This window comes from Sceloporus occidentalis, unplaced genomic scaffold, assembly GCF_023333645.1.
Source record: "Sceloporus occidentalis isolate IW3139 unplaced genomic scaffold, rSceOcc1.0.p SCAF_15, whole genome shotgun sequence".
Taxonomy (NCBI): domain Eukaryota; kingdom Metazoa; phylum Chordata; class Lepidosauria; order Squamata; family Phrynosomatidae; genus Sceloporus; species Sceloporus occidentalis.
Genome location: NW_028316995.1, coordinates 17,867,078 through 17,880,723, shown reverse-complemented (window position 1 = coordinate 17,880,723; position 13,646 = coordinate 17,867,078). Strand labels below are relative to the sequence as shown.

Here is a 13,646-nt window from a genome sequence, read left to right as displayed (position 1 = left end):
TAAAAGGACAATGAGTACATAAAAACAATTTTTGCAAATTAACTTAAAAAATGCATATTCAAGTGCTCAGACCTATTTATATGTCATGTCATCACTGAACACGTGCCATTTCCCAATCTGATAAAAGGCCTAAACATCACATTATGCTGCATGTTCACTGATAACTCATAAAGATGGTTCATGGAAAGTAAATGCTGTAAGTAGAACAAGCAATTGCTTGTTGGAACTGTTTTAGTACAAATAATTTATTACTAAAAGGTGAACATCATTGAGTCATCAACATAAAAATAAACATTTCCCCCCAAAATAATCATAGTATAAATTCATCATCTAGGTCATGTCGTAGATGAACATTGTTAACATTCCTCTGATCTTACAATAATTGTAGATTTAACCAGATCTCTTCCATCTCTTCAGTGAAAAGGCTGCATGAATAACATATGACAAGGTTGCAAGATATGCAAACACCTGCAAAGGAGAAAATAAGTTAAATGTACAAAATGTACAGTGCTAGAATTAATATGCAGATGTGCAATTACTCAATAATAATCACATACCATCTACAACTTGCCCCCAACTTGCATGTCTGTGATTATTTAGGTGTCCTAGGTGGTGTAGTGCAGAAGGGGGGCCTGTCTCTATGTTAACACAGATCTCTCTTCTGTTCCCCTCAGATCGATATAGTCCACATGGACCAAAGTGAGGTTTTTGTGAGTTACCAAAAAAATTGACAGCAGTGACCAACTAGGCCTAGGGCTGCAAGTCTAGGGGGCAGCAGTCCTTCTGCAACATTACCATGAGAAGATCACCAGAACAGATGGGATGTGGCATCATCTTCCAGTACTCAAGATGCTCTCTGCTCTACACAATGTCTGAAGAAGGGAAGACGCTAGAAGGTAGGTCTTCAGGGGCTGCTGGGTTTACTGCCCTAGGTCTAGGCCTAGCTGACACTTAAATATACCACTGACTAGTTCTAGTTACAAGCGAACTTGCATGCCAATACAACGGAATGCCTTTATGAATTTAAATAATTGTAGCGATTATTAAACATAACATTTAGTTAAAAAGACAGTGTGTTGTGAATGTGGGCATAGTATGTCTAGAAAAATAATTCAAACCTTTGAGTCCTCCCACACCTCTAAAAGAGTACTGCAAGCCTAGTCAAGCATGTGGAGAATCCAGCAACAAATTAAACAATTTTTTGTTGTGTTTTTTTTTTTTTAAGTTAAATTTAAGTTTAGTGAAGTTCAATTTATAATTTTTCCACCAGATAGCTTTATGCCTATCCCATGTATGTTTTAATTTTCTCACTGAATTAATACATTTTAAATAGTCCATAGGGTTTGTCCATAGCACCTGGGGAATAGTCGTATTATTTATTTAGCTTGGAAATGTGCATATCAGAACTTGGCAAGTTCATGTTTTAACAAATATTATTCTTGCAAACCTACCACAGCAGCAATGTTTAGTTGGTATATCCTTCCTCCCACGACAACAAGTAAGTTAGTAAAATAGGATTGGATTACTGCGGCACTTAGGTAGAACAAAGCAGCGATACAGTGATAAAAGGCATCCTGCAAAAAGAAAAATAGTTACCAAATATTAGCAATGGTGCAAATGCATTAGTAGTGATAATTAATAGTAACAGAAGTAGAAACGTAAAATGAAGACCTTAGCAAATAATTCAAGATAAACAATAATAACAAATAATAATGTATTTTTACTTACCATTGATGTCCATGAGGAACTTCCTCCATGTGCTCCTACGCAGTACAGTATCATAAGGATAAATGTAAACAGGAAACAAGCAATGGAGACAAACATAACCCATCCTTGCGGCTCTCCTGTATTCGGCAATGTAGTGGCAGCTATCAAAATCCACACTAAGCCACCAAAAACCTGAAAACAAAAAAATATATACTAAGTACAATTACTGTTATAATGCCAAATCATAATCCTTTACTGAAGTCTAAATACATACAAGAAATAGAATAAGCTTGCACTTTCCTATAAACTTGATAAATTCATAAAAATACGTAGTGCTGCCCTAGGCCTAAACTTCAATATGCCACTGGTTGCAACATAAATTAAGTCAAAGCAAGTGTCTCTTCATCAAGGGAATAAAAATGGAAGGTGTCTATAGAAACAAAAAATCAGCTAGTGTAAGGTAAGTGTATTGTATAAGAAAAAGTTGAAAAGTATCTTTTAGATGTAGATAACAAAAGCTAATTGAGAGGGCAAAGTATATATATATATATATATATATATATATAACGGAAATTTAGAAGGCGAGATCTCCATCAAAATTTGACAAAACAGACATATTAAAAGTGCTGCTCCACCTACTGTGCTGAATTTTATGCATTTGTAACTAAATGCTGCATTAGAAAAATAATCTATATTACACTTAAATATACAACCCTTTACCAAAAATAATTATTTAATAAATTGAAACTTTGTCTCGTTCATATTTTTCTGTCTGGTGGTTTGTTGCCATAGAAACTAAAAAGGACCCTAAAGTTATGCGTATTAAACCACCAGAAAAAGAATATAATCGTGAATCTACCAAAGTTCTTTTGGTTAAAGTACTAATGTTCCAATGTTATTTTGACTTCTCCTCCCCCCATCTTTACAAAGGCTGCCAGAAACAAATCAACTACCTCCAAAATAATATAATGAGAAATAACCTCCCACATCATGTCAAAGGGGACTTAAACTCGCTAATTTAATATACACAGATAAAACTGAATACTAACAATTATTTTTTTCAATATGCAAACAACATTACAAATGTTTGGTGTACTGAGCTGCAAAGTATAATACTGGGAGAATTGAATTAGTGTGGAGGCTGAGGTGAATGTAACAGGAATGTTGAATCCTCATGTCATATCGGTCTAGTATTTTATTTAAAATGCTTTGGGTAGGGCAATAAATTAATAAAACTGAGAATTCAGAGGTAATAACTTGAAATTTGGGGTTGTAAATCAATGAGGGAAATGGCCACTATGTAATGGCGCTGGAAAGAGTACAAAGAATGGCAATTCAATCAATGAAAGATAAAGTTAACGTGAAAGGAAGAGCATTGGGCCTAGGTTTGTCGCACCAATTAACATATTCATGGTTTCATAAAAAAACCTTACATGAACGATAAGAAGACCTCAAGCTTAGGCAGAAGGTACTTTTACCTTCAATTTTCAAGATTTAAGGGGGGTGGGAGGAAAGGAGGATATTTTTGAACAGCTTCTGGCCTATGGGACTAGTTAAACCCTGCCATCACATAGCATGGGTGATGGGGAGACATTTTAACCCCTTCTCAAATTAACACAAAATTATACTCAAATCAAAAACAAATGATCGTGTTGGCTGATATTGAGCACCTCGTATCTTTATTAATGTAAACTAGAGTAACGATTCAACAGCACGCGACCCAACTTTTACTAAAATGCATGTTACTGTACAAGTGTGGTCTGTTAGGTCCAGTATGAAGTCTACAGAGTCTAACTTAACCTAACATTGAATGTACGAGAGTTAATAAGAATTGCCGCACCCATCTAATCTGTTCATAAAAAACTTGACTGACAACATGGACTTTAATGACTATACTTGCCCATTATGTTATTCCAAAATGCTGTGCTTGTCAGTGCATTAAGATCATCCAACACATTACATTTTAATATTTTCCGTTACCAGAATTGGTCTGGCTTAACTACATACATAGATAATGGTGACAGAAAAAACAAAATGACTCATCTTGCTTGCCCTTTTTCAATTACGTTTAACTTATTATTTATTTCGGATAGTTTAAGCAGTTTCCCAATCTTCCCCAAATTCCTTTACTGTCTGTACGCCCTGTGCTACTGCCGCTCTATTTATATCACCTTTGTATCTAAATCACCTTCTGATGTTTTGCCCTTCCGAGTCCATAACTAACTTTAGACTTTCTTACAGAACCAGTATAATAAAACATCAAAAATGCCTTCTGGTTAAATTTCTAGCTAAATCGCACATATGTAAAAAGTAGTGGTAAAATTCTGGGAATTAGTAGGATTTAAAGATAATGCATAGATTGCAGAAAGTATTCTTTAAGTATTCTGAAGAAAACAGATTAATATGTGTTTTATTCCTTATCGTAATATTTTTATAATAATAATGTACATAAACATATAGCAAAATATGCATCTCATAATAAAGAAAACAATGCACACAATTTAATCAAACATCAAAAACTAAGCATTTTGTCAATATGTTCTGTAAGGACATAAGCAGCATTCCATGACAGATCTGTAAAAAGTAATTTTCTCTCTGAGATTATACTTACAAACTCAAATATCATGAGCAAATCTGGGAAAGTTGATATTGTTCTTATTCCTGCTGGCAAGGGAGAGGTATCCCCATAAGATGGAGGTGCAGTGGTGGTTGCCATCATAAAGTTCTTGCTAAATTTGCTTCTTTAAAATTGAGCAAATGTTGTTGGTAGATCCACAGGCTGCTCTGTTCTCAAGTAATTTACTAAACTGCTTCATGAGATATTAAATACCGAATACTGACCACTCCTTGTACCGACACACCTGCTGCTTGAACTTGTATGAATACGGATGAATAAGATTTGCTATTCATTTCCTTGGATTAGGACAAAGGAATGCATTTACAACTATATAGGCGTATCAGTAAGAAACTAAGTGGGATACTACAAACACGCTGACAATGACAGAGTACAGCTAATTGCATATGACAAGCTTGCCTTTCTTATTTTTGATATTTTAATATCTTCCTTTCAACAGGGTACTGTTCCAAATTACTGCCATCTTCCAGTATCCAATTTGAAATTCTATCATCCTGTTCTGGTAGATTTTATCTTAAAATGCTTCCCGTTTTTAAAAAATTATCAAATTTATCTCAGTGCCATATCTCTGTTTCTAACAGCATCCTGTAAACAAAGGCAGCACAGAATATGCACATGTACATGCACTACATGACCAAAGGTTCAGCACTTGATGAAGCTGTCTATTGTCGAAACGCATTGTGCGCATCACGTGGTGGGAGTGTATGATGGAGACCTGTACTCGGACTGAGTAGCTCCGTCGTAGAGATCTTCCTTGCCGCTGAAAGCTTAACCCTTCATATTCCCCCAAACACTAGCCGAGACTTAGTGTAGGGGTAAAACAGAACTCTGTTTATTCAAGACAGCACAGATATTTATACACAGGAAATTATAGGATTAGGGGTATAATCTCATCAACCACTAGACAGCCAGTCATTACCATGCAGTTCTATGGCCAGCAATGCCCACCCAACAAAGAGTCACTATTTCCGGGTGGGAGCGATGTCAATACCAATGGAGAGCTCACTCTGAAGATGTTATGATCCAAAAAGCGAGGTGATCCGGTGTCGGGACCCTGAGCGACAGCGTCGGAAACTTCCCTGGGAATAGTCTGCGTGGTAGCTGGGCCAGAGTTCCATAGACGTGGCTGGATAAACCCCAGTCCGAAATAAAACCAGGGTTCACAAATGAGCTCCCTCACCGCAACCACCACAGTTGAAACAAGTTGAAGTTGTTTATCTTCATCAGATGGTGGGTCAAGATGCTTCTAGATTAAGAGATGTTTCAGGACGGGCAAGCAGCATTAAGAAGAATACAGTCCGATCTGCAGTGATAACATCCAAAAAAGATTAGAAAACAACCAGCTTAGTTTCAAAGCTGCATGTTTAATGATCAATGAAAGGGTCCAGGCACCCAATTATTTGACAGATACATGCATCTATCCTACTTGTGGAGTTAAGGAGCAGTGATGTCAAACCTTAATTCTATTAAGTATTGGAATGGAGATATAGAAGTGTGATCAGTACCCCGCAGGTAGGTTACTAGTAGTAATTGCTAATTAACAATATGTTTTAACTTTGTGACTTTCAGGGAAGGGCTGGAACCTTGTAGTCTAGTGGGTTGCTAAAGGCAAGTGGCCTATAGTCTCTTTGTGACCCCCTTCGGTAACTCACATCCACACTGGCACACATATTTACACTCACACTAACACACACATATACTCACTAATACATACTTACACACTCATGCTAACACATGCTGCCTGGATAGTGTATAAATGTCATTGGCATTCACATGGGATTTAGAGGCAAGACAAACAAGTACTAGGAGACCGACCTAAAATAGAAATTCTGCCTGACACGCTTACTGCAACTGTGATATCACGTCCCTTTATAAAGTATGAGCAAGCTTGGAGATTTCACTCAGTGCACATCATGCCATATGTATGCATGCTTGGAACAGCAGTTCCTGGGTCCATATCGCTGTGGTAAGTGTGATCAATTGGTCTCTCTGGAAGCTGAGGTTGGTGCTCTGAAGAGGCATATTGAAACACTGAGAGAGATTGACAATCTTGAGAGGACTCTCTTGCTCACTGAGCAAAGTTTAGATGGGGCCCCAGCAATGAGGGAGGAGATCAGTCAGAAGGGAGTCAGGCACATAGCTGGGTAACAGTAAGACGTGGTTGCAGTGGGGAAGGGAAGAGGAAGAGGCAAGCCAGCCCAGAGTCTCTCCCTCCCAACAAATTTGCCCTTTTAAGTGAGCACGTTGGGGAGGCTGACTCAGAGGTAGGCTTTCCAGAAAAAGCTGTTCTCTCTAACAGCCGGGAGAGCAGCTCATCCAATGTGCAGGGGATCCGAAAGGAAGGAAAGCCCAGGCAGGTTGTGGTGGTAGGGGATTCAATAATCAGGAAAACAGACAGGGTAATCTGTAGCTCTGATCGCAGCAACTGAATGGTTTGCTGTCTCCCGGGTCCGGCATGTTGCGGACAGAGTGGATAGATTATTGGGAGGGGCTGGCGAGGATCCCGCTGTCTTGGTGCACATTGGCACCAGTGACATAGTAAGAGGAAGATGGAGTGTCCTAAAAGGTAATTTTAGGGACTTAGGTAGTAAGATTAAGAAAAGGACCTCTCAGAGATACTACCTGTGCCATGCGCTACACCAGAAAGGCAGCGGGAGATTAGGCAGCTAAATGCATGGCTGAAGTCTTGGTGTAAGAAAGAGGGCTTTGGGTTTTTAGAGCACTGAGCTGATTTTGCTTTGGGGTACAATCTCTATAGTCGTGATGGATTGCACCTAAATGCAAGAGGGTCCAATGTGCTTGGGAAGAGAACGGTTTAGACGGTTGGAGGAGATTTTAAACTAGGAATGGGGGGGGAATAAATACCGGGCTAGACAGTATAGAAAGGGAAGGCGATTTACTTAGTAACCAGGTGGGTGGATCTGGGGGCTTGGTCTATACAGATAATAGGGAGAAGCATATATTTTGCCCCCCAAAGCAAGGACAGAAAGCGATTGCAGCATCGGTGTTAAATGACAAGCTAAAGGTCATGTCTACAAATGCTCGTTTAGGGAATAAGATCCATGAACTTGTAACAGTTGTGGTAACTGAGAATGTTGATATAGTGGCTGTTACTGAGACATGGTATAATGAGAAAAATGACTGGGACATATCAATACCGGGGTACCCTTTATATAGAAAAGACAGAAAGGACAAGAAAGGGGGAGGGGTGGCCCTATATGTGAAAAATAACATAAAATCTAACTTAATACAAGTTGGTGAGGAGTCGGTTTGGGTTACAGTACAATTTGGCAAAAGTAAAGTAACTCGCATAGGTGTGATTTATAGACCCCCAGGACAAGTAGAAGAACTAGACAATCTACTAGTGGAGGAAATAGCTAAAATGACAGTGAAAGGGGATGTTATAATCATGGGTAACTTTAATCTCCCTGATGTAAACTGGAAAACGAAAGTAGCTGGTTGTACCCGGAGTGCGGATATTCTAAACTCCTTACTGGGATTATCTTTCAAACAGGTAGTTGAGGAACCAACTCGTAAGGAGGCCATATTGGATTTAGTGTTCACAAATGGAGATTTGTTAACAGATATTTCTGTAGGTGAAAGTTTGGGATCTAGTGATCATCAGTCTGTGTGGGTCACACCACACAAAAACAAAAGTTTTAGATTCTAAAATGAGAATATGTATAGAGGAGTCATTATCAGACTGGGACAATTTAAATGGCGTTCAGGAGAAATGGGATTTTGTAAAAGCTGTTTTATTGAAGATAACAGAAAATTGTATTAGGCTGGTCAGTAAGAGTAAAAAATTAAGGAAACCGCTGTGGTACTCTGCAGTGGCCAAAATCGTGAAAGACAAGAAGTTAGCCTTTAGTAGATACAAAAATACCCAAAGTGAGGAAGATAGACAGATCTATAAAATTAGGCAGAAAGAGGCAAAGAAAGTTATAAGATCTGCAAAATCACATGCAGAAGAACGAATTGCCCTCTCAGTAAAAAATGGAGATAAAACATTTTTTAGATATATAAATGAGAAAAGGAAAGTTAAACAAGGATTAGTTATACTAAAAACAAAAGGAATATATGTAGAAGAGGATAAAGGTTTAGCTGACTGCCTCAATGAATATTTCTGTTCAGTTTTTACAGATGAAAATGATGGAATGGGACCTCAGCTGGGAAAAAAGACTGAATCATTTGAAATATGTGAGTTTATCGAGGCGGAGGTTCTACTTCAGTTAAAGACAAATAAGTTGATGGGGTCTGATGGGATACACCCCAAGTTATTAAAAGAGCTTGGGGGTGTACTAGCAAAACCGTTAACTGATATATTTAACGAATCATTGGTAACGGGAGTTGTCCCTGGGGATTGGAAAGTAGCGAATGTTGTGCCCATTCACAAAAAAGGCAGTAGGGAGTAGTCGGGCAACTACAGGCCAGTAAGTCTTACATCTGTACTGGGGAAATGAATGGAAACAATGTTAAAGGAAAGGATTGTTGAATATCTGAAGTCACATGGGTTTCACGATCAAAAACAACATGGGTTTTCCTCAGGAAGATCTTGCCAAACAAATCTTATTGATTTTTTTGATTGGGTGACTAAAGTAATTGATCAAGGTGGTGCAGTAGACATTGCGTATCTGGATTTCAGTAAGGCCTTTGACACTGTCCCACATAGAAGACTTATAAATAAACTGCAATCTCTGGGTTTAGATCCCAATGTTGTTGAATGGATTAAGGAGTGGCTGAGTGACAGACAACAGAGGGTTGTAGTGAATGGCGTATATTCAGAACAAGGTCTTGTTACCAGTGTCGTACCTCAGGGATCTGTACTTGGACCCGTTCTCTTTAATATCTTTATTAGTGATATTGCAGATGGTCTTGATGGAAAGGTATGTTTATTTGCTGACGAAACAAAAATTTGCAACAGGGTGTGGCAATTGGCATTTAATGTAGATAAATGCAAAGTAATGCACCTGGGGCATAAAAACCCAAGGGCAGAGTATAGAATATTTGGTACTGTCCTAACCTCAACGTGTGAGGAAAGGGATTTAGGGGTAATTATTTATGAGGATTTGAAGGTAGGCAGACAATGCAGTAGAGCAGCAGGTAATGCTAGCAGAATGCTTGGTTGTATAGCAAGAGGTATTAGCAGTAGAAAGAGGGAAGGGCTCATGCCGTTGTACAGATCACTGGTGAGACCTCACTTGGAGTATTGTGTACAGTACTGGAGACCGTATCTCCAGAAGGATATAGAAATGTTGGAGAACGTGCAGAGAAGGGCTACTAAAATGGTTTATGGATTACAAGATAAACCTTACCAGGACAGGTTAAATGATCTTAACATATATAGCCTGGAAAAAAGATGTGACAGGGGGGATATGATAGAAACATTTAAATACTTAAAGGGAATCAACAAGGTAAAGGAAGAGAGTTTATTTAAAAGTAGAAATACTACCACAACAAGAGGACACAAGCATAAACTAGAGGGGCAAAGGTTTAATGGTAACATCAGAAAATATTACTTTACAGAAAGGGTAGTGGACGCATGGAATAGCCTCCCAGCAGAAGTGGTAGATGTTAATACAGTAAAGTCATTTAAGCAAGCATGGGATAGGCATAAGGCCAAGCTAGATATAGGATAAGGGCATGTACTAAAGGAAAGTACTCAGAGGTTGGGCAGACTGGATGGGCCTACTGGTTCTTATCTGCCGTCACTTTCTATGTTTCTATTTTAATTCAGGCTTTCAGGATGCCAGCACTTGTCTATTACAGTGTGGCAGTGCAATGATGAAACAAAATTAGGAAATTGAGCACATAATTGGACATAATTTACTAATGATACCTTACTACTAATAGAAGGAACATTGCCACTTGGGGTTATGCCAACCTATATAACAATGAAAAAACGCTGAAATGTGCCCCTTTAAAACATAACTTTTTAAAATAAAAATTGGCTTAGATGTTAGATTGAGCAGAAATACCAAGGCATAATGATTAAAACATGTAAAATAATAAATTATTACTTAGTGAAATTCTATGGGTTATGATTCTATGGGTTATGGTTAACTTCAATCATGTGATGAGACATGAGAAAATTGTAAGACACTGTCCACTGCATCCCTATGGACAACTTCCTATGCAGTTGAGCCTATGATAGTGTCTAGTACTTAGGATGGAATAAGACACCAGTACAACTAATTGCTATTAGTTACTAGAGAAACCAAAAGAAAATCATACTCTTCATACTCTTCAAACATGGTTTGCTCAGTCCCACAGATTGCAGCATATTGTTGTTTTATAGTTAAAGGGATCAGCATCAGCCATTTAATATAGATAATCCATTCATCCATCCATCAACATCTTTACCAAGCAAATCCATGAAGGCTTGTTTTCTTGTGCTCCTGAGGTATAGCAGCAATAAGTGCTGACCAAATTATTGTTTCAGAGACTTAAAAATACATAAACAGAACTATTATTAAATGAAAGGGCCTGGGAGAAATAAATGGTGGATGTCTCCTTTTCAGAACAGTTAAGCTTTAGACAAATGTGTATGCACACAGACCTATTAGCCTAAACCCCATTGGCCTTGATCAGGTTGCAGGATGCTCTCAATTTGATTGTTCATGGTCAAGCATGTTACAGGCAAGTTTGACTTAGATGTGGCTCAATGCACCGATCCCAAACTGGCCAGATGCCATCTTGGTTGATGCTGCTTCACCGGCTATCTAATCCACCACAACCTTTTTATGGTCAGCTGCAGGATTTCCCTTGCTTCTTAACCACATACATACCCAATTACCAGTAGATAGATGTATTTCTATGCTCGCAAGTAGCTATACGTTTTATACTTGTTATGCTCATACTGCACTATTATTGCCATTGGAAAGCAGAAAATTGCATTTCATGGAACTGGATATTCTGCTCCTAATTTATTAATGACTTGTGAATTGTTGCTGCCCTTTGTCTAAAAAAAATAATTTTAACATTGTAATCTATTCACCTCAAGTAAAATACCAAGACTTGGATGAATAGGCAATTGTTTCCCTCTAATGACAGATCATATTGATAGAAGTATAACAAAAGCACTTGCATTCCAGAATATTACACAACCAGCCCAAGACTAGAAAATCTGGTAGTTTGTGTGTAATCTCTGGGAAGATTACCAAATCTTTGTCCACAATAAAATGATATGTGCAAACATTCCTTTCCAAGCATTCACTGACATTGGGTTTTGTTTTTTTATCTTCCGCTAAGAAAGGTGTGGAAAACAAGTGAAACTCAGAAATGTGTCTCTGTCATCATAATACTATCTATAGTTTCTACATCCAGCTGTGGCGTTATCATGCCGTTAGATCAATTTAAGATTCAAAGATTCCTGAGTATATTCATAAATATTTACTCAGAAAGTTGAATTTATTAAATGTCAATAAAGCATTTCAAAACTATTTTTAAAGTGAACTTTTTACATATGGCAACATTGGCTAACATGATCATGTGATGTGGAACTCTGTATCCATTTATAGGAATATTGCAAACATTTTCATTGTCATGGCTACTTGCTTAGTCCAGTTTTTCCCCTTTGAAATGGATTTATTTTATTTTTTACAAACTTTTCACAAAATATCACATTCTCATCGGATAACCCTGAGAACTCTGTCTTCTGTAACAAAATGTTGAGTAAACTAAAGTACACATCACCCCAGGCAAAGGGTTTCCAGAGGTCATACCAAGTAATATGGGTCCATTCATACTTTAGTCTTGTATATGCTGTGAATTATGTGTAAAATTATTTTTATGTTATATTTATACACTCACTGGCCACTTTATTAGGTACACCTGTTCACCATTGACTTTGAACATAGCATAGTTGTTGGTACCAGATGGGCTGGTCTGAGTATTTCAGAAACTGCTGATCTACTGGGATTTTCGCGCACAACCATTTCTAGGGTTTACAGAGAATGGTCCGACAAATGAGAAAATATCCAGTGAGAGGCAGTTGTGTGGACGAAAATGTCTTGTTGATGTCAGAGATCAGAGGAGAATGGGCAGACTTGTTCGAGATGATAGAAAGGCAACAGTAACTCAAACAACCACTCGTTACAACCAAGGTTTGCAGAATACCATTTGACCGCACAACACGTTGAACCTTGAAGCAGATGGGCTACAGCAGCAGAAGACCACACTGGATGCCACTCCTGTCAGCTAAGAACAGGAAACTGAGGCTACAATTCTCACAGGCTCACCAAAATTGGACAATGGAAGACTGGAAGAACATTGCCTGGTCTGATGAGTCTTGATTTCAGCTGCGACATTCAGATGGCAGGGTCAGACTTTGGTGTAAACAACATGAAAGCATGGATCCATCCTGCCTCGTATCAACAGTTCAGGCTGGTGGTGGTGGTGTAATGTTGTCGGGGACATTTTCTTGACACAATTTGGGCCCCTTAGTACCAACTGCCTACCTGAGTATTGTTGCTGACCATGTCCATCCCTTTATGACCACAGTGTACCCATCTTCTAATGGCTACTTCCAGGAGAATAATGCACCATGTCACAAAGCTCACATCATCTCAAACTGGTTTCTTGAACATGACAATGAGTTTGCTGTACTCCAATGGCCTCCACAGTCACCAGATCTCAATCCAGTAGAGCATTTTTGGGATGTGGTGGAACGGGAGATTCACATCATCGATCTGCAGCCGCAAATCTGCAGCAACTGCGTGATGTCCATATGTTCAACCATTATATTTCTAAAAATCATAACACTATGACAAATATATTTATATTTTATGTTGGCAAGAAATAGTTACGAGATTTTGCTTTGACGATGACATGGGCGTAGGGTGTATTGTACCACAGAGGAATGTGTTACGTGATATATTCGTAGACATAAATGTCACAGACAGCGAGACCTGTAATACAAGCACACACCCAACCAAGAATGAAACAAGTTCTAATCTGTCAGACAATTCTATTATAGCTAAATGTTTCATTTGGGTTTCTAAGCATTCATTTGCCTTAGTTACAACCAGATAACAAAGAAATATTGTGTACTGTCAGTTATAAAATAATTTCAAACTTATCTTCAACCAACAAAACATTTGATATTATACCATCAGGATGACAAACATGTTGCTAATTAGAATATATATCTATGGTCAGATGAAGAAGCCATGCACCACAATTCAGATCATGCTCTTGCTTGTGCTGTTGAAAGAATGTCAGGGCATACAAATGTCTCAATAAATGAGGACAGCCTACAACAAGCAGGACAGTAGGGTCATTTTGTTGGGAACCCTGTGGTCTG

At 38.3% G+C, this 13,646-nt stretch overlaps 1 protein-coding gene across 1 annotated transcript; it reads right to left on the bottom strand.

Annotated features, from left to right (window-relative positions):
- Positions 1–390: 390 nt before the first annotated feature.
- On the bottom strand, positions 391–4,426 carry LOC149303348 (myelin and lymphocyte protein-like). The gene is made up of 4 exons (XM_089481535.1): positions 4,319–4,426; positions 1,729–1,899; positions 1,452–1,574; positions 391–468 (listed from the first exon to the last, which is right to left on the bottom strand). The coding sequence occupies exons 1-4, from the start codon at positions 4,424–4,426 to the stop codon at positions 391–393; spliced, it is 480 nt and encodes a 159-aa protein (XP_089337661.1).
- Between the last annotated feature and the right edge of the window lie 9,220 nt (positions 4,427–13,646).

Bases quoted from the DNA above. Each gene is read 5' to 3' on its own strand.
- LOC149303348 (XM_089481535.1), bottom strand. From the start codon at position 4,426: ATGATGGCAACCACCACTGCACCTCCATCTTATGGGGATACCTCTCCC. The intron at 1,900-4,318 runs GTAAGTATAATC...TTTTGTTTTCAG, and splicing joins TGCTCATGATATTTGAGTTT to GTTTTTGGTGGCTTAGTGTG. The intron at 469-1,451 runs GTAGGTTTGCAA...TCTCCTTTGCAG, and splicing joins AACTAAACATTGCTGCTGTG to GTGTTTGCATATCTTGCAAC.